The 21,678-nt window shown below is 40.5% G+C and overlaps 1 protein-coding gene across 27 annotated transcripts in view; it reads right to left on the bottom strand.

Annotated features, from left to right (window-relative positions):
* SORBS2 (sorbin and SH3 domain containing 2) overlaps positions 1 to 21,678 on the bottom strand; it is a 238,661-nt gene that overhangs the window by 87,456 nt on the left and 129,527 nt on the right. For 12 of the 27 annotated variants that reach the window (XM_074992898.1, XM_074992900.1, XM_074992905.1 and 9 more), the window contains 3 exons: positions 16,368 to 16,844; positions 9,799 to 9,937; positions 7,081 to 7,256 (listed from right to left, as the gene is read on the bottom strand). In XM_074992898.1, the coding sequence (XP_074848999.1) occupies positions 7,081 to 7,256; positions 9,799 to 9,937; positions 16,368 to 16,844 (792 nt within the window). The remainder of the gene's footprint in view (positions 1 to 7,080; positions 7,257 to 9,798; positions 9,938 to 16,367; positions 16,845 to 21,678) is intronic. The other 15 variants (XM_074992908.1, XM_074992925.1, XM_074992921.1 and 12 more) reach the window with 3 other exon arrangements.

Here is a 21,678-nt window from a genome sequence, read left to right as displayed (position 1 = left end):
GAAATGCTATAGATCTGAAGAAGTGGGTCTGTCCCACGAAAGCTCATTACCTAATAAATTATTTTGTTAGTCTTCAAAGTGCTACATGACTTCTGTTTTGTTAGTATATCAAGTGACAGTCTCCAGGGATCTCTGCGATAAACACATCACACTGTTCTTTATACAGCCTAACATTTTTTGTTTGTTTTTGGTGACCACTACAGTCTGCAGTGAAGCACCTCTTGTTAGAAAAGTGGTCATAATTAATTTAGAGCCTCACAATATCTACCAAAAAATTCAAAACATATCTAGCAGTTGCTGCTGTTGAATTTTATCTATGATCATGTTGCTGATTCTCATTCATCCTCTGAAGTTCCCCAAATTCTTCTCTAGTACAACTTAACCTAACTAATTTGGACATCAGAATATTTTATCACTTCACTGTTCACCATCTTTTCTAGGTCACTTTGAAACATTTTAAACAGCAATTTGCTTACCTATGGTAAAAGAGGTACTTTTTTGTTGCTTTAAATGCTCCCTGCTACAGTCATTACCTTATGTTAGTGGTTTCCAACCTTTTCATTAGCGAGGACATCCAATTGCACCTCCGAACTGTTTGTGGACATCAAAGACAATTTTAGCCACTATGTACATATCATTAAATGAAAAAGGAAACCACAACGTAGATTTTTGGAGATCAATTAATAATGTTATTGGAAGATATTTAATTTTAACATAATAACTGATTGTAATTTTGCAGTTTATTTAAAACTTATTTTTATTTATCTTTTATTTTTTTTTCATGGACACCCTGAAATACCCTCGCAGATTCCAGGTTGGGAACCGCTGCCTTACATGTAACTCTTCTGTATGGTTAACTCCTAAAACTTCACTTTGAAGAGCTATCATTGAAGGTAAACTGGACAGAAGCAGCTCCCTATCACAAAGGTTGTCTTCAAGACTTTTTGTGACCAAAAAATACAGGTTTCACAAAACCGTAATTGTATGACTTACGATACCACTGCATCCAACGGACCAATTGAACTTGCTGGAGGGAGAGGAATTGAACTTAAACTACAGTGTCATCTGCCCCACCTCTAAGCCCAGGAAGTTTATGTAGTCTGAGATTCAGGCAAACTAAAGGAAGAGCTGCTCTTAGCCGCCCTTCTGCCCCCCCACCAAGGGCCAACTCTCAGGGATTAATTAACATTAATTAATTAATTAACATCTTATTAACATTAATTCCCATAGATCTTTGTTCTTGGAAGACTCTGGGAAACAATTTATACTCCTGGAGTAATTCTGCGCCACTGTGCAAAACAGAATTTTGCAGAAAGCAACGCTGTGTGTGAAGGATACCCTGCTGCCAATGGGCTGAAGTACTGCAAGTCACCACGAGGGGCTATTTTTCCACTGGACTCTGCTGAGCCCAGCTTCTACAGAGAAGACATTGCTGGGAGAGGGAGAGGGAACTAACAGGTTCCTACCAGCTGCAATTCACAGCATGCCCCAGGAGAAGGAGAAGGTGGCGCACACAGGAAACTGTGCAAACCTAGGACTGAACATCAGGAAGTTTCTCTCTCTGGATCCCTGGGCTCTGGGGGTAAAGGGGAATGGGTGTCTGAGCAAGAGAGGGGCTGCAGCTAGGCTTTAGAGAAGAAGATGATGAGGGTATCTCAGCTAGGATGGTCACCTGGCTGGGCTCTAGGGCAGGAGAGGATTTAGGTATATTGGCTGGGGTCCCCCCCAGGTGGGTTCTGGGAGAGTAGTAGCAGAAAAATAAGAACTGGGTTGTCATAAGGGTTTCTTTAAGTCTGTACTCCTAGGGGAAATTGTGTGTATGTCTGTATTGTTACAGATATATTGGTAACAGGTATTTTGAAATAAGTTACCAAAATAAATGAAAGTCATGATTCTATAGTAGTATTTTGACAGCAAGGGAGTCAAGCCTGAGAACATCTAGCACCTTCATTCTCTAGAAAACTGTGAGGACAAAACCAAAAGGATAAATGGTAATGCTGTTGCCTTAATTCCCACAGATTTTCACTGTTCCCTATTCAAACTAATTTGGAAAATTATTTTTGGTCCAGTGCAAGAAAGAAGATGTTGATAGCAGGAGTCCAATGACTTGTTCATAAGTTAAGCTAAATCATTTACTCTTCAGACATTTCATGCCAAAAAATTAAAAATTCTGCACACTATATTTTAAGGTTCTACAATATTAAATGAGTCGAGGAGGGATAAATCAACTCTCTCTCTACACACACACAAACAGCTTTTTTTGTGGTGGTATGTGATGGCACTGCATAGCAGCACCTCCCTGCCAGCATTCCCATTGCTGGCAGGGGCCAGGAGGCTGCCATGGGGCTGAGAGCCAGAGGCCTCAACAGGGCTGGAGCTCCTGCTGGCCCCATCAGCAGCCGCAGCCATGAGAACCTCAGCTGCGAGGGACAGGATTTCCTGACAGCCCCACAGTGGGGAGCTGGCTCCTCTTCGTCTATTAAAAAAAGCACCATTATATACACACACACTTCAATTTACGTAAACTCACTGCACAAGCCATTAATTACACTGGATATTATCCACATTCGCCCAGGCATGTGGTCATTTTAAGTACCACACTGACTCATATGGACTATATTTATTGCAATTAAGTAGTGAGACAGTTATTATATTTGAATGAATAATCAGGGATAAGACAGTAAAAGGACAGAAGAAAAATTTACAAATAATAGTTGGGAGACTGTAATAATTTTCAGCATCATAAAACAATCCATCAGAAAGTGCACAATTAAAACAGGTATTTATGATCCACAGTGGAGCTTTTTTCCCCACTTTGCCCCATAGTCTATTTCACATATGACACAACCCATAAATAAACAGGGTTTTCAGTAGTAACTGAAAAGAAAACTCTGGGGAAACATAAGGCATCTGTCCCCCCCTACACTCACTCTGCCCCAGGCTCCTCCCAATCCTACTCTTGCTCCGCTTCTGCTCCTCTCCTACTTTGCCCCTTTCAGTGAGTGTATTGGTGGGCTCTTTCTGCCCATGGAGCAGTGCTGAGCAAGAGCTGTGCGAGGTGCTCAAGTTCATGCTGCTCTTAGGCTGCGCTGCTTCATGGAAGGGGCAGGACTGCCCTGCACTCACTGGAAGCAGCACCGTGAAACCCCTTGTGGAACCCATGCATCATCCCTGAGAACTTGTGCTAGGAAGTTTCCTAATCACCAGGGAGTAAAATCCATAAAGAAAACCAATTCTACCCAGAACGTTACATCATTGCATAAGGAAAAGAAATCTAGTCAGACTGCATTTTGTTATTTACACGCAATAATTTGATGGTTCACTGTGAAACAAATATTTTGGATACTGTGGTTAATAATGTTCAATTACACTACATTTTTGTTACTGCTTTTTCTTGGTTATATTTAAACCTAGTGATGCCTTGTACAGTACAGGTTGAACCTCTCCAGTCTGGCACCATTGGGACTTGACTCATGCTGAACCAGAGAATTTGCTGAACCACAGGAGGTCAATATTGTCTAGCACATTACCAACACTTCAACACCTCTGGGCTCATAGAAGACATTTAGGAGTAAATGAGAGCTAAATAACAGCACAGAAGAGAGAGCCAGAACTGGTGGCTGTTAACAAACTTTATGGAACCATGAGAAATTTGGCCCCACTCATGATAAGTGGTTATCCAGCTAACTAAAATCATACCGGGCCATGGATATTGTCAGACGAGAGTGCTGGAGTCAGAGAGATTCAGCCCATATCACTTTAATTTCTGCTTGTAGTTTCAGTTGGGTACTGCACATATATTATATATTTAGGAAAATAGCCTTATTAACTTACTACTTGATTTAAAAGTTCTCTTTGCTTACTAACCTAGGAAAATTACATTATTTGTAAATACTTATGCCTGAATATTCATACTTTATAGAGACACCAGAAAAAAAGTTCTGCAACAACACATCTAAGGCTACATCTACACTACCAGGAGGATTGATGTTCTGAGATTGATCCACTGGGGATTGATTTAGCAGGTCTAATGAAGCTCTGCCAAATTGACTGCAGATCTGTCTTGGGTGAATCCTTTTACTCTACCCCAGCCCAAAAGAGCAAGGGAAGTCAATCAAACCCCTGCAGTGTAGACTCTGCAATAACTCTACTTACGGTACATTGACTCCAGCTACATGAACAACATAACTGGAGTTGCAATTTCAATTTGGCTTTTTTTGGTATTGTAGATGTCACCTAATGCTCAAAGTGTTTCCCATCTATCTTGTTTTTCCTCATCTCTGTGAAGATTCAAACACTTAGCAAAGACACAATATAGATACTAGCTAAACAATTTGCAAACTGGATTGAAAGCACAGCTGCCAATGTGACCAAACTCTTCTGAGTTACAACTTGATCATCCACTTCCAATGAATAGTCCTTTTTCGTTTTTTTTTTTTTTCCCCTGCTCTGGCACATCAAAGTGTCTGGGGCTATGCTGGTAGTTTGGTCAGTACTCAAACATGGAAGAGTCTGAGTCCCAGACTTATTCCCGTACTTCCTGGTTTGGCAGGGCCTGAAATTCTATTAAGGCAACATGCTCAAGTACTGGGAGTAAGAAGAGCATTGCAGTGACTGTTTCCAGTCTGTGAGACAGAAATATCAAGGATGGATTTTGGAGACAGCTTCATCCAGCCCTTCTTGTCAGGACGACACTGGGCTTTGAGGACTTGGGGAGCAATGGGAAAATGGGAGGAGATCATTAGAGCTACATGCTGTAAAAATATTTATTTCTTAACCATCATTTGAAAGCCTCTCTCTATATAGCCCAGTGTCTAAGTACATAATAGGTATGCCATCCATAATGTGATGCAGTGGTTGAGTGGGCAAGGTGTTTGATTATAATCCTGGAGGCTGTGGGGTCAAACTGACACTGAAGGATAACCTCAGGTTTACCGAGCTGCAAAATGGATACCTGATCCATAGGATTAGAGAGATAAGGTAGATGAGCTATCACATTTTATTGGTCAACTTCTCACCATAGGGTTAAGGGAGTCAAAGGTGATTGGATGCAATGCTAGTCACACAACTCCCTTGTGTACTGTTAGCCATGGAAACAGACCCAGACGCACATCAAACCATGTCAGCTTCATGAGCCATCTGTGCTGGGGCAGACTTCTTTAATGTTATCTACCTCCGTGGAACTCCTGTTTATTGCACTCTGCAGGCACCTGTCTTTTTCCTACAAAGCAGTAAATGAAACCTTCATTTTACTGCTGAGATGAGCTAAACTGAAACACTCACATAGCTCCAAGAGAAGACTCAAGGGCATGCTGGATATTTGGGTACTCAATAACCCTTGGAAACAGAATGAGTGTTATACTTCTGTTTTCCTTTGTTCACTGAAAATGCTGCTGGGGCACTTCTCTATGTTCCTGGATGGTGCTACATTTCCGAGGGATGGGATCATGCAGTATGTTTGCTGACACTAACACCACCTTCCTTCTCTCACTGCTGGCCTGTGCTCAGGTCTACAAATCCCCTGCAGTTCATTTAAAGTGCATGCTGAGATCAGTACTGTGAGAACTGCACCTCCCTTCCAGTTGAGTCCTGTGGGAAGTAGGGGAAGTGGAGACACACGCACTCACAAATATTCCTAGCAGACTGTAACTTTTAATTTCTTCTGGTTGTGAGACTCATTTACATAGCTTTAATATTACAGTCTGTATAAAGTTTTGATGCGGCAGCACAGGGCTGAAAAGAAAGCAATCCCAAACTGGGAAAAAAAATCCAAATGCCACACGACTTTCAGAGGAAAATCTGAGAAACAGAGACTATTGGATCTGGAAGGTAGATACACTATTGGCTGCTTGCCAGCCCCATTAAATGCACTTGGGGGATTTCAGCTATACTCTTACAGAATTAATATCCACCCTACGGATTCAATCTTCTATGCTTAAAGAAGTGTAACAAAACAATAACTTCCTACACAATAGGCAGGGGCATCTGCTTGGCAGGGAGGGGAAGCTATAGCTTCATTCCAGTGAGGGCCCTCAGTTTTAAAACACTTTCTATTGTATGACTTGAATATATGCTGAAATTAAAGTAAAGGAAAGCAAGGATTGCTAGAGAGAGTCCCCCCATACCACCAGACACATACTAAAATATCCCCGTCTTACCACTTATTCTGCAATTTTTCCTAATGCTTTTCTCCATCAATTCCTGTTTTCACCCTAATTTTTCAATCCAGTGAAGCAGTTCCTGACAATTACACCATCCCATATGTCGGTGTTGGCAGGCAAAGTATATCCAACAGCTGCTACACCCTTGTTCCTCACAAAAATTTCACCTGCAAGGACTCTGCTGCTTTCATCCTGGCTTCCACTCGTCTTACTCCCTCTCCGTCTAGCACAAGACCTCTCCTCCAGCCAGGAAAGCCAAAGAACAGCTCCTTCGTAGACTCATTGCTACTGTTTGGACCAGCCAGAAGGGGCGGTCTTGACAGCAGCATGGAAAGAATGGTTCAGCACAGTAAAACAAAACTCTGTTAACTGACATCCTGGGACTGCTCAAGCAGAGACCAGTGACAAATCACCCATGCTGGGCTAATCATGATGAGAGTGTTTCCCCTTTGCTTATTTTAACATACGACGTTGGCTCTATGATGCATTTTATTGGAATAGTCAAATGAATTATTATTGGAACAAGTCTGTCAATTTCTATGCAGTACCCATGGGAAAAAAGGCTCCGGAGGTTTATTTGCTAAAGGCAAAATGAGCAAACTCTGCACATGTAGAATGACAAGACAGCCAGTAAAAAAAATTACAGCACAACACCCAAAAGGCAGAAAAAATAATGGAAACAAGAAAGAAAACTGCAGTATTGACGATTTGTAATTAAAACTAGAACTATGGAGTTACCCTGTTATGCTTCCCACAGCAGACAGTATTATATTCATGAGTCCTGTGATTACACACACTCTATTTCACATTATATAAGACTAGAAGAATGTGAAAATCCCATTACCAACAATCAATTCATTGTCTAAATTCTCTCTCTCTCTCACACACACAAAAACACACATTCCCCAGCATTTCCTACCGTTCTAATTGCTGTTGGGATTCCAGACTCATCTACCGGGCCAATCCCAGCATAATGTGGTGCTCTAATGACTGTGACTTTCTTCTCTTCCTCTGAAGATCTACAGATCGGTATTGTGCTGGGAGGGGTGCTACTGCCAAAAGACTGAATATACTGTGAGTATGTCTCTGTGGAGTCTGTAAAAAGAAAATGACAGAGTGTTGCACAATGACAGAGTAATCATGCTTTGCACTTTTTGCAAACTTTACACTTTTAAAATGCTATACAAACATTAAAGGAAATTTAATAACCACATCTATTCAGAATATCTGATTATCCTACTAGCCTGAGCAGCTGGGTTTAGCAGGATTTCTGCTGCAAAATATTCTACCCCAGGAGTTACTCCTATGGGAATTATTCTATTAATCTGCACTGAGCTCAGAATTTCTCAGTTTAGACAGACTTAAAAAACCTTTACAACACTTGAAAACAAAATTTGGTTCCCTGCTTTTAAGGGCTGGCTGAGGGAAAACCGACACAGACAAACAAAATCTTAGTGAGGCTAGTGGAACCAACACTGTTTTCTGTAAACTAAACTTGCCACATTGCCATCCTTAATAATAATTAAATAATTAAAGAATTAGTGCTTTGGGGTCATAAGAATGCTTCTGCTCCCAGAATCAAGGCAGACTTGAAAAAAATTTCCATTCTATACGTGTAGCAATGAACCTATTCAAACATTCCAGGGAAATTTTCAATACTTAGGTTGGATCTACTTGCTCATGCTGTGGGCAAGTTACTCAGGTACCGTGCTTTCAAGTGATCAGCTTTGGAACATAAATTAATTATGTTTTTTCACAAATACTTTTCATCCCTAAATTTACATTTGGACATTTATGTAGCTTTATATGAATAATATACCATGTGCACAGCAAGAACTCTGCGATAAAAATGTCAGGTTGCTCATGGTTTTTGGTGCTGAGGATGCTAATTTTGCAACTCCCTCACTAACTCATCTTTTAATTATTGAAATTAATACTAACAACTATTGCCTAATTCTGTAATTCACACCAAGTCATCAACAAAAATACACAATGTTAAGATACCGGGACATAATATATGAAGCCCTGTACTTAAGGGGATGTGCTTAAGTGTAACCTTGCATACAGAAGAATCACAGTAAGAAAGATCTTCTAGTCTTTCAGGCAACAAATTTTAGTGGCTAATTAGTTGGCAACTATGACTATCCAAGCATGGTTTGCAACAGCTGGTAATGTACTACCCACACCTTTCTGTTGCAGGATGGCTGAAACTAGGAGTTTCAGGCTATGATTTCCCTCCAACCTAATAGGTGTTACAGTCTATTGTTTTACTAGAAGAGTTGTGACATAACACAGCAACGGAGACTGATGATTTGGGGCTCCAAGTCCAATGTGAATATTTTCTCTCACCTTTTTTATTTATTTATTGCTATTGGAAAGAATTTGCATATAATGCGACACTGTCAGTTGTTTAATATGAAAGTCTGTAAAAATCCAGTACTACAAATACCTGGTGAGATGTTCCTCTGTGTGTCAAATGTCTGAATATGTGGATATGAGGTTAAATTTAGAAAATACTTTTGAAATGCAATATTATGCTCCTGGCAGGGCCCAATCTGCTAGCATCAAAGGGATCTTTGGGCATCTCAGAAATGTGACATCTGAGGCTTACGGAACAATGGCCAAACTCAGAACCACCCTGGAACCTGAAATTCTAAGATAATGCTCTTAGATATGTTCAGAAAGGACCACTTAGAGACAATTTCTGGGGCATAATTAATAAGTACTCAAATGTCCATATTAGGCATCAGGTGTTTTTAAATGAGCCTTGTATTTGCATTGTGCAGATATTCAGTTTTCACTCCCATTTCTTATACAGATGATACAGCATTTGTAGAATCCTTGGATTTTAGAGTGAGAAGGAACCATTTTGATCATCTAATCTGACCTACTGTGTAACACAGGAACAAATCCATTATGGACATTCATATGTTTTTGCACACACAGATTCTTAATATTTAAATACTGATGAAAAAACTGGAACACCCACATGATTGCACATACAAAGATGAATGGATAGACGTTAATTTTGGTAATAAAGTTGCTTTTTTATAAACAGAAATAATTGTAGGCTAAATTTCATGGAGCAGAGACCTTGTCCTTATACATTTGTAAGATATCACTTACCATACTCTGTACAAAATACAAAAGAAAATTTATTTGGTGCTGCTTTAAGCTTTGAAGATCTCAGGACCTCACAATGTCAGAGGAGATGACTTCCACTGAAGCTATTGTTCCCTCAACTTGCATTAACTGAGCACCATACAAAACTGGACCCTACTGCCTTAATGAGGGTACGGGACACCTAAGGGGATCCACATTTAGGAGTATCTGAGAGTCATGCACTTCTAATATATGATTTCACCTCTCAGTATAACTGGTGGAATTATTGCAAGAGGTCATTCCCATGAGTATAAGAAGCTTACTTTAAAGTACTATGACTTTGTTGTAAAGCTATTTTAGCAATGCTATTTTGTCTAACAATTAATTGTATTCTAGTTTATAATCTTCCTCAGGTATACGAATAGAAAATACCTTTTTTATTTATGCAGCATCTCCGTATCTGTTTGGTATCCTGACCATACTAATTAGTACGCATTGCATAATGTATTAAGTAAACATTCTGTGATAGGCTTACCCATCCTCCTGCCATGCTGCATGACATTTGAATTGAGTGAAGCTGGTGGAGAGTATGCTGAAGAAGGGGAAAAAGGTCTTTGAAAGTGACTCATTGGACTAGTAACAGTGCCAGAGTTCCCATTCACTGTTATCTGGGCCTGAGAGAAACAAAAGAATATCCCATTAAAGTACAAACAATACCATCCCAAACAAAGGGTGATGCAGGACTGTCACCCACATGACAATGTGCAGACATTGGGTACTTAGCTGGCATGGATCATAATTCACTGAAATACAAAACTTATCACAGGAGGAGTGCAATGTGCTACTCAGGCATTTCTGCCTCCCCTTTTGTCCTTATAAAAGTCTGCATCTGAAGCATGCCAGATTCATCGGACGGGGACAGGAGAACCATGGCCAAGGCAGCAGGATGAGCTGCAGAGAACATAAATGCACGAATCTGGCACCAATATAAAATGAAACTGACTATCATTATGTGACAAAGGCTGCCTTAGACCACTCACTTTTAAGAGACATATTCTCCTGCAGATTTAGCTCCCTTTGACATTAATGGAATTGGACTGTGTGTGCAGATTGAAATGGGAAGGAGACAGAGAACTGAAACTTCTTTGCAAACTGGCACATGGGCAGCTGTGACGTGCTTGGGTGTAATGTATACTATGGCAAAATATGGTGCATCCATGCATCTTGTAAACAATTTCTGTTGACATTACAAACCACTTGAGCTCTGGTCTCAGATGATTTCTGTAAGGGAATGTGTCCTTTTTCTCCCCTCTCTTTTCTGCCATGTGGCTTTAGATCTCAGCTTGGGGAGTTCTACAAATACTATAGAGTGGATAATCTGAGATGATAAATCCATTTTAAATATCTAACCATTAATTTCATTTTAAAAAGAAGGCAGAGCTGCAATTTTTATGCCTCTTTTTAAGTACGATTATTTAAAAAATCTAAACAAAATTATAAGCATTGTAAACTTCCTCTGCGCAGTTTTGTATAATGGAGAACAATTAAAGAAACATGGATGTGTGTTACACTGCTGTTGAAAGCTGTGACTGTGAAATGTGAAGGTAAGTGCATGAAGCAGAAAAGCAAGGAACAAGAAGCCTCAGTTTTAAAAAAGAATGCATATTACTGCTAGACTCTTAAAAAATGACATGTGGTTATAGTCTCTCTATGATATAAGAAGTGATAGGCTTTACTTTCTCCTGTAGTTTAAGTAATGGGTATTTCTAGGATGAGTAATTTTTACAACTCACAGCTCCATCTCTTGTACAATCTCAATAGGAATTGCAGTTGCGTAAGGAAAAGACGATCTACCTCACAAATAGATGTCATCAGAGCATTATATCGTATGGATATCTTTTACAGGTGAATTGAGGAGGTAATTGAAGTTTAAGTTGTGCCAAACTGTCCATTAAAACGTCCCTGCTCTGATTTGTTCCTTTAGAAACACAGGAACAATCATTTTAAAAGATTTTTTTCTAAAAAGCTTCATTAATTGAAGATCTGTTTGGTTCTAAATCCTTTTAAAATGGGTGAAGTAACCCAAAGGTCTGATTGTCAGAATATTGAAATGCCGGTGCCTGTGTGTGCATAGTTAATTTGAACTCACAACTATCACATTTAGTCATGCACATCAGGCGTTTACACATGCAAGTGATCAGTTAGGGTGGCTGCCCCTTTGTTGTAAGTTGTCAGACTCTAACTGCCTGAGATGACTACTGAATATTCTAGTATCACATGCATGACATTGTTTTAAAAAGAACCTGAAAATGGTCACTGGAAAGCAGGTCTTTGCCCACGAAAGCGTATGCTCCAAAATATCTGTTAGTTTATAAGGTGCAAAAGGACTTCTTGCTGTTACTGGAATATAGGACTTCACAAGTTTACAGAAATGCTGTCAAAAATGTCCAAGGACCCAGCATGTTATAGCTCAACCCTGGATGGGACAGCTGAGCAATAGCATTTCACACTGGCCTTCATGTCATGCACTGGCTCTCGATAGAACTTCACGTTCAATTTAAGATTCTACACCTGAGCTACTGTAGAGCCATCTTCCTTGATAAAACCCTCCAAAACTACTTCTGGCCATAGAACATGAGAGCTGGAATTGATGAGGGAAAATATTCAGGATCTAGGGGCAGGATATTTTCAGCTGAGGCCCATTGGATGCAAGGTACCTTCCTTTCTCCAAAAATCAAAATGACCCGTTACAGCTCTTCAGCCGTGCCTACACTAGTCAAAAACCTTGAAATGGCATTCAAATGGCCATTTCGAAGTTTACTGATGAAGCGCTGAAATACATATCCAGCGCCTCATTAGCATGTGGGCAGCTGTGGCACTTCGAAATTGACGCAGCTCACTGCCGCGTGGCTCGTCCGAACAGGGCTCCTTCTCGAAAGGCCCCCGGCTACTTCGAAGTCCCCTTATTCCCATCTGCTCATAGGAATAAGGGGACTTCGAAGTAGCCGGGTTCCTTTCAAAAAGGAGCACTGTCTGGGTGAGCCACGCGGTGGAGAGCCGCGTCGATTTCGAAGTGCCGCGTCCGCCCGCATGCTAATGAGGCGCTGGATATGTATTTCAGCGCTTCATTAGTAAACTTTGAAATGGCCATTCACATGGCCATTTCAAAGTTTTTGGCTAGTGTAGACGTAGCCTTCCAGAGGCAAATGCAACTACTTCTTTGAGAAGACCTGCTCCTGACAGCCCCATGGGCTACTGGGAAGCAGGGAGCAGAGAGGAGGCTAAGGCTGGGCAGGGCCAGTTATGTGAGAGCCCACATCCCCACAGCATCCCATGAGGGGTGGGGAGCCATGCAGGAGCAAGCCTGCTCTGTACCTGCACAGCTGCCCTGCCCTCCTCCATGAGTTGCTGTGGGGATGCAGGCACTCACATGGCTGGCCTTGATCTCCCCTCTCCTCCCCCATCCCCCAGCTGCCAAGGATGCCAGCTGCAGCACCCCAGGGCTGACACAGGATGCGAGCTGCAGCTTGCACTCATGTCAGCAAGGCAACTGCCTTCCTTAGTAACATGGAACACCAAATCAGCAAGACTAAGAGTGTTGTGCAAGCTCTATTCCACACCACATACCATCTTTGACTAAGCTGTGTATTTGACTAAGCTGTGCACTGGCTTCTGTTCTTTCATATGGCTCGGAAACCTGGACCACCACAGAGAGGTAAATGAGCCTGCTGGATATTTTCGACATGAAAAAGCATTCACATACGGAAAACATATGGTGGTTTCCATCCCATTATGAATGAGGATGTCAGGCTTTGGAGCAACCAGCCTCCAATATCTTTGCAAATAACTCAACGCCAGCTCAGGTAGCTTGGCCATCTGTTTAGTATGTTGGAGTCCCACTAGCTTTATGCATTTGATTCAGCAAAAGCTGGACAGCCAGGACACTGTGGATGGGCTTGTACATGCTGGAAGGATGGTGTGATTTCCATCCTTGCCAGCCTCATACAGAGCAGGCTGAAACACCAGCAGGAGAGCAGGCTCATTGGAAATACGTGTTCTGAAGTATACATTCCAAGAGCAGGAGACTGAATACATTGTCCTTTAATGCTGGAAATCTTTCAGAATATTAATATCTGCTTACACCCATCAGCTAGAACTATTTGTCAGTGAATAAAGGAATTTCCCTTTAAGCAGTGTGAATACCACCAGTGTGATTAGCCTTCAGTGCCTGATACCATACTCATACCTATACCCAGGAGAGGACTTGTTCTTTTTTTTTTTTTAAAGCTAGTTCTGAGAAATTGCCAGTGAACAGTGCCCTGCCATGAGACTCACTGAGTAACTAATGATGCTTTTTCTGATGATATAAAGCTTGTAATTTAGGGCCCAGCCCTGAGTTCTGTTACGCACCATCATCTCTCTTTCAAATCAAGTTTTTGTGCACTGCTAGTAATTTTCGAGGGTTTTGTTATCACGTATATTTTTCTTTTAGAAGTATGAAAAAGGCAGAGAAAACCACCAAAATACAGAGGTAGCTGAGCTCCACTAGAATCCATGTCTTAACATTGTGCCTTTTCTCACTTTCTCTTGGTTCACACTTTGCCCAGTTATACTACACTTGGAATCCCCATGGGCTTTCTATTTCTGTTGTTTGGGAGTTAAAATGTTTGTATACGTAGGAACCTCTCTATCAGGTGACAGGCAGAAGGCTGATCTCTTCACCCTTGGGCCAGGCACCTGCATTGAAGTCTTAGCTTACGGAGGAGCAGCTGGCTTCAGTTCTCTCTCAGAACAGCCCTATTTTCCAGTTGTTTTCTGAATTACTTTTACGACATCTCCAAATACGTGCATGCAGACAAGAACTTTGCTTTACAACTCAGCTCTTGCTTCAGTGTTCCAGACATAAATTGGTGGCTAAAGCCATAGTTCTAATTTAGCATTGTGTTTGCTGCAAGTTCATATAGCTGATGAAGATAGGCTGTGGGTAAGTGAGGAATGGTTCACATTTAAATAAATCATCTTTGATAATGATCAGCAAAATAGGCTAAGAATAGTTATTAATAAAGCAAGAAATTCTCTATAAACATTTGGTCATAATTAAATAGCCAATCAATCAACAGGAACTGCTCTCTGGTGTCTGAGGTACTATAGTTTTTCACTGTACTTTGGATAGCAAATATGGCATGGTATCCGTGTGGTATCTGTTATGTGGACTTCATAACACTGACCACCTTAGACTTACTGAGAAGAAGTTCAAGTAAGATATACAGTGGTCAGCATTAATGTCTGCTTTGCCAACAGCAGCGCACAGTGGTGTTCGAGAGATCACCGGCTTTTACTACATGCAGAGCAGGACATAAGTGTGGTTTCTCAGAGATCATTTTGTGGCAACATTGAGTAAATGCTGAACATAGGACTGGACACAGCAGATGTCACAGAGCTGCAACTTTTTGTAAACTATTGGTTAGTGCAAGACCATCCGGTCCCTGCCGTTCCTTGAGTGATCCTCTCCTTCACAAAAGAAAAGCAGCCACTCCTGATCAGGTTAGAGTGTGCACCACTGCTGGAAACTTCACTTCCCTATCAACTTTCAGCTGCTAGAACCACTAGTAATTGTCTAGACCTCTTCAGCACGTGAAGAGGTGCGAAGGAGAAAAGATTGGTAACAGAAGCAGTGGCTCTGCATCATTTCAGAAGAAAGCTCCTTGCAGCAGCCTATACTCCATGTGAGGCTCCCGGACTGGTGGTTCTTCATGTCCTTCAGAAGGAAGTTCCTCCTTCAGGACAAGTAATTTTTGTTGGCAGTTAAAGGGACAGATGGCACTAAAAAGCAGACAGCTATCTGGATTCATGTTAACAAGGATGACTGTGGCTAAGGGTGGAAGTGGCTGACAGATCACAGATCTCCATGAGCAGAGACTGGCCAGAAAATAATTTATTTTACATTGAATGCCTAATCTTTGCTTCCAGGTTGGTGTCAGTACACAGATTTGTAGTTCCAATGCCTTAAAACTCTTATGTTTCATACAACCATTCTTAAAATGACATTGTTTTAATTTTAAATTTACATTTATATTAAGTTATAATTTGCTGTTGTTTTCACATGTAAATAATAAAAACAAAAAATCTTTGGTCAAACTTAGAAATATGGCAACTTTTGACCTAGTAGAACTTTGGTCTCAGCTTATTATCATGACACCAGAGAACCCCTCACAAAGGATATTTACAGTTTTGTAATTCAGTGACCTTTTATTTGAAATATGGGACCAATTCTGACTCACATGTGCCACCCCTGAAGTGAATGGATGTACTTATATGGGTGAAGTGAGCAGAATTTGACCCAAATTCTATACCTTTTTTCTTACCTATTCATATATAAATATACATATTCTGTACATGGTATATACATGCATATGTATTTAGGCTTGATTATTTTCCTTGTGTTATCCAGAGAAATCACAGCCCTGAAAATAACAGAATTCCTAGGAGCCAAATCTAAGATTATTTATACAGTTCATTCCTGAAAAATAACAGTGCTTAAGAAAGGGAACTGTCAGTTAGAGGAGATAAAACAGAAACACCTTCATGCAGTCAGGGATCATGGCTGGGGAAACAAGGTTGTGTTAAATATTCTCATCAACCATATTAATATGAATCTATGAGGTATATTAGTACTTAGATCATGTATCTCAATGATAGCCAATAGCTGGTTTTCAGCCCCTCTCAAAATTCAATCTTTGCATTCTTTTTGTATGGCCACTAATTAAACATTTTAAAGTAGATCAGCCTAAATTCCACAGTCTGATTTCCTTTAACACATTTGGACTGAGTGATAAGAGAGAAATTGGCCATTTGCTGTAAACAAACTCTCCACTATATATTACTTGAAACTAAAGTTGCAGGACAAATAGAACATTTGGGCGGCTTTACTGCATCTGTTATTTGAAAATAAAATGTAGTACACTGTATTACCACATTAAGTAGAAACTGAACAAACAACTAACACCACATTCATAGGAGTAAATGGATAACAGTCAAGTATTAGTTCTTTTCCCCTTTGGAAACCTGTTTGAACAAAATGGAGGAAAAAGGAAGGATAATTACATGAGAAGTGGCAGCAGTGGTGGTTAAGGTGGTGCCATCTGACACAGCAGACATCTGGCTCAAGGTTGGGGAAGGTGTCTCAGAACGGTCAGTAGTATCATAGTTACAAGCCTGCAACTCATCTAGCATTGCCGTGGAAGACTCACTCACTGTGCGAGAGGAGTACTCACTCATGGCAGAGTGTGTAATTACAGAGGCTGCTTCGTTCCTGTGGACAGTATTTTCAGGAGCTAGGAAAGGGTATTTATATGAAAAATGTGAAAGGGCCGTGGTTTTATAAAAGCGTGAAGGCAAAAAATCATCAAGTGTTGGCAAAATAAATGATGCTAGGTGGGTGCCACTGTCTGGTGAGAAAGAGGCTCTGTTAACTGGTACCACGGAAGGAGGAGGCAGTGAAGAAACTTCTGTTGCTGTTTGTCTGTGTGTCTGTGAAGCATTTACCTCCATCACATTGGCAGTTATTTTCTGGTTTCCAAGCTGAGTTATGAGGAAAAAATAAGAAAAGAAAATATATTACCAAATTAATAAAAACTTTGTCTTTGCCTTTTGCTGCATGTTGGAAAGTTGCAAAAACACATGCTTTTAGCTGTCCTAGCAAGTTCACATTGATTAGGAAATAAATCAAACGCTCTATATTAAAGAAAGAAAACATGAAGGAAATGAACCTGTCAAGTATTATTGGAAGCAAAGCCAGTAACCACAGTGTCATGGGATGAATATTCATAATGTGTTTCGGGTTTTGAGTTGAGATTTGAATAGGGTCACACATGTAAATTGGAGAGTGTTGCTCTTAATTCATCATCTTGATTGATTATCACAATAATACATCCTTCCTCTATCACAAATATTAATGGTTTCCATCAGGTTTTTTGAAACAGGAGAACAACATGGATTTAATTAATTCTATCCACTTTCAAACACTAATATCAAACATTCACATTCACTGAGAGAAATGGATTGTGGAGCTTTTACTTCCTGGAACAAATTAGATCTTTTCTCAAAACTCCCACTGACAAAAACTAAATTTTGATAGTGCTTTAATATCCATTCTGGAATTATCCTCTATGCCTACTGGATCACAATATGTATAAAGGAAAAGTGCCCAGTTTTAAATGTGAGATGAAGCAGAAGGAAGGGTGATAGAGTTAGATAGAAAAGGTTTAATAAACAAATATAGTCCTTGGTTGGCTTCAATTATAGTGGTAGTGTTCTTCATAGAATTATAGAACACTAAGACTGGAAGGGACCTTGAGAGGTCATCGAGTCGAGCCCCCTGCCCTCATGGCAGGACCAAGTATTGTCTAGACCATCCCTGATAGACATTTATCTAACCTGTTCTTAAATGTCTCTAGAGTTGGAGATTCCACAACCTCCCTAGGCAATTTATTCCAGTGTTTAACCACCTTGACAGTTAGGAACCTTTTGCTAATGTCCAGCCTAAGCCTCTCTTGCTGCAGTTTAACCCCATTGCTTCTTGTTCTATCCTCAGAGGCCAAGAAGAACAAGTTTTCTGCCTCCTCATGACACCCTTTTGGACACCTGAAAACCGCTATCCTGTCCCCCTCTTAATCTTCTTTTTTTCCAAACTAAACAAGCCCATTTCTTTCAGCCTTTTCTCATAGGTCATGTTCTCTAGACCTTTGATCATTCTTGTTGCCCTTCTCTGGACCCTTTCCAATTTCTCCACATCTTTCTTGAAATGCTGCACCCAGAACTGGACACAATACTCCAACTGAGGCCTAACCAACACAGAGTAGAGTGGAAGAATGACTTCTCGTGTCTTGTTCACAACACACCTGTTAATGCATCACAGAATTATGTTTGCCTTTTCTGCAACAGCATCATGCTGTTGACTCATATTTAACTTATGGTCCACTATAACCCCTAGATCCCTTTCTGCCTTACTCCTTCCTAGACAGTCGCTTCCCATTCTGTATGTGTGAAACTGATTGTTCCTTCCTAAGTGGAGCACTTTATATTTGTCTTTATTAAACTTCCTCTTGTTTACTTCAGATCATTTCTTCAATTTGTCCAGATCATTTTGACTTTTGACCCTATCCTCCAAAGCAGTTGCAACCCCTCCTTTCTTGGTATCATCTGCAAACTTAATAAGCGTACTTTCTATGCCAATATCTAAATCATTGATGAAGATATTGAACAGAACCAGTCCCAGTACAGACCCCCACGGAACCCCACTTGTTATACCTTTCCAGCAGGATTGAGAACCATTAATAACTACTCTCTGCATACTCATCCAGCCAGTTTTGCACCCACTTTATAGTAGTCCCATCTAAGTTGTATTTGCCTAGTTTAATGATAAGAATATCATGCGAAACTGTATCAAATGCCTTACTAAAGTCTATGTATACCACATGCACCACTTCTCCCTTATCCACAAGGCTCATTATCCTATCAAAGAAAGCTATCAGATTGGTTTGACATGATTTGTTCTTTGCAAATCCATGCTGGCTGTTCCCTGTCAGCTTACCACCTTCCAAGTGTTTGCAGATGATTTCCTTAATTACTTGTTCCATTATCTTTCCTGGCACAGAAGTTAAACTGACCGGTCTGTAGATTCCTGTGTTGTTCTTATTCTCCTTTTTATAGATGGGCACTATACTGCCTTTTTCCAGTCTTCTGGAATCTCTCCTGTCTCCCATGATTTTCCAAAGATGATAGCTAATGGCTCAGATACCTCCTCCATCAGCTCCTTGAGTATTCTAGGCTGCATATCATCAGGCCCTGGTGACTTGCAGACATCTAACTTTCCTAAGTGATTTTTAACTTGTTCTTCTTTAATTTTATCTTCTAAACCTACCCCTTTCCCACTAGCATTCACAATGTTAGGCATTCCTTCTTCAGACTTCTCAGTGAAGACCAAAACAAAGAACTATTATGTATCTCTGCAACTTCCAAGCTTTGGGTTACTGTTTATGCCTCCTCACTAAGCAATGGGCCTACCCTATTCTTGGTCTTCCTCTTGCTTTTAGTGTATTTATAAAAAGTCTTCTCGTTTCTCCTTATGCCCGTAGCTAATTTGAGCTCATTTTGTGCCTTTGCCTTTTTAATCTTGCCCCTGCATTCCTGTGTTGTTTGCCTATATTCATCCTTTGTAATTTGTCCTAGTTTCCATTTTTTATATGATTCCTTTTTTATTTTGAGATCATGCAAGATCTCCTGGTTAAGCCAAGGCAGTTTTTAGCCATATTGTCTATCTTTCCTACGCAGTGGGATAGCTGGATAGGATAAGATGTTCTTCAGAAAACAAGGGAACATGTTTAAATAAGAGTGCTTCTGAAAATTTGCCACACCCTTGGTGAGCTTTATTTTCTGATGTTATGTCTATTACCAAACATGTTGGGCTTGAGCTAATCCAGAAACTGTACCAGCTTCTCCCATCTCATACTGGAAGCATCCCCTTCTTCAGCAGGCACACAGGAGCTCTCCATTCTCTCTGCCAGCGACACATTTTTTATAAATTAGTGACATGCTATATGTCAAACATTCATTTTTTTTAAATGCTGATTATTTCAGCACTAATGATTTCATTTCTCAGTGAGCTAAGGTGCTGCTGAATCATTCTAGGGAAGAGATGCTGAGGATATTCAAACTATATAAATTTTGGGACAATATTATACCATATGCCAATTACCATTAAAATATTCAACAGTAAACACACTGTTTTCTGAGATATCACAGTTCTTTCCTATCTATAGGCATCTGACTCATGTTTTGAAAATGTTTTATTCAGGCAGGTTGTCCTGAGCATTAGGAATGGCCTTTTAATCCACAAGCTGAAAATGTCATTAAAGCCTTTATAGTGTACTTGGTACACAACCCAGACTCTCTGTTGAGAGCTCATTAAGAGGCCAGTTCTATGAAAGGAAATTTCTTTATGCAGGAATGATAATTCTTCAAGGTGTATTAATCTGTGTATGTGCAGGCTGAATGAATGCTGATACCGTCTAGGTGCTCCACTGTTGGGATATCTGTGCCCCTGCACTTCACATTGGAGAATGTTGGTAGCACTATTTGTTTGGCCTGCAAATGCACCTTCCCCTCCCTGGTATTCTGCTTTAAGGCTAACTAGTGTGATGTAGGTAAGCTACCTTCTGTTTCTTTACCACCACAGAGCTCCTTATTGAGAACTCCAAACCAGAGGGGAAGAGGATAAGTTAGGGAGCACCCATACGGACATATATCTCAAAGAACCATCATGACTACACAAAGTGAAGAAGGATCAAGTAGTATCCCTTTGAGGGCTCCACTGTTGGTCATGTCTTCGGAGGGTTGGAGATTTGGGCTCCATCTATACTAGCCCAAAACTTCAAAATGGCCATGCAAATGGCCATTTCGAAGTTTACTAATGAAGCACTGTACATATTTAGCGCCTCATTAGAATGCCGGCAGCCGTGGCACTTTGAAATTGATGTGGCTCGTCCAGATGGGGCTCTTTTTCGAAAGGACCCCGGCAACTTTGAAATCCGCTTATTCCTAACAGCAGATAGGAATAAGGGGATTTCGAAGTTGCCGGGTCCTTTCGAAAAGGAGCCCCATCTGGACAAGCAGCATGGCAGTGAGCCGAGTCAATTTCGAAGTGCCGCGGGTGCCGGCATTCTAATGAGGTGCTAAATATGTATTTCAGGACTTCATTAGTAAACTTCGAAATGGCCATTTGCATGGCCATTTCGAAGTTTTGGGCTAGTGTAGTTGTAGCCTTGGAGTTGAATCGTTATTGACAATAGAGTTGTAGAACAGAAGTTAGCATCAGAGGTGGAGTCTAAGTAATTACATAGTACTCAGAAAATATGGACAGAGGCAGCAACAAATCATTAACAAGCATGACTGGAGCTGGAAACAGAATGAGAATGAAAGGCAGATTTTAAGGGATTTCCTGAAGTCCTTTGTCCTGTCCATATAGAATGATAATGCTCTCCTAATACCAAGCATGTGTAGAATTACCTCCTTGTTGCTACTATGTAGGAAAAAGACATGGAGGTGAATGAGTTGGTATACATGAAAGGACAATGTAATCTTGGGGTGGAATTTCAACTGTTGTCTCAGGGTGACTTTGTCTTAAAAAGACTATGAAAGGTACGTTTGCCAACAGTACCACTATTTCTCCTTCAATAGGATATCTAGTCCAGTCCCTCAATCTCTTGGCAGGATTAAGTACTTTCTAGACCATCCCTGACAAGCGTTTGTCTCACCTGCTCTTAAAAATGTGCAGTGTGGGAGATTTCACCCTAGGCAATTTGTTTCAGTGCTTAACCATCCTGCCAGGCTTTTTTTCGTAGTGGCCAATGTAATT

The sequence above is a fragment of the Carettochelys insculpta genome, chromosome 4 (genome assembly GCF_033958435.1).
Source record: "Carettochelys insculpta isolate YL-2023 chromosome 4, ASM3395843v1, whole genome shotgun sequence".
Lineage (NCBI taxonomy): Eukaryota > Metazoa > Chordata > Testudines > Carettochelyidae > Carettochelys > Carettochelys insculpta.
This window is presented reverse-complemented; position numbering and strand designations above follow the sequence as displayed.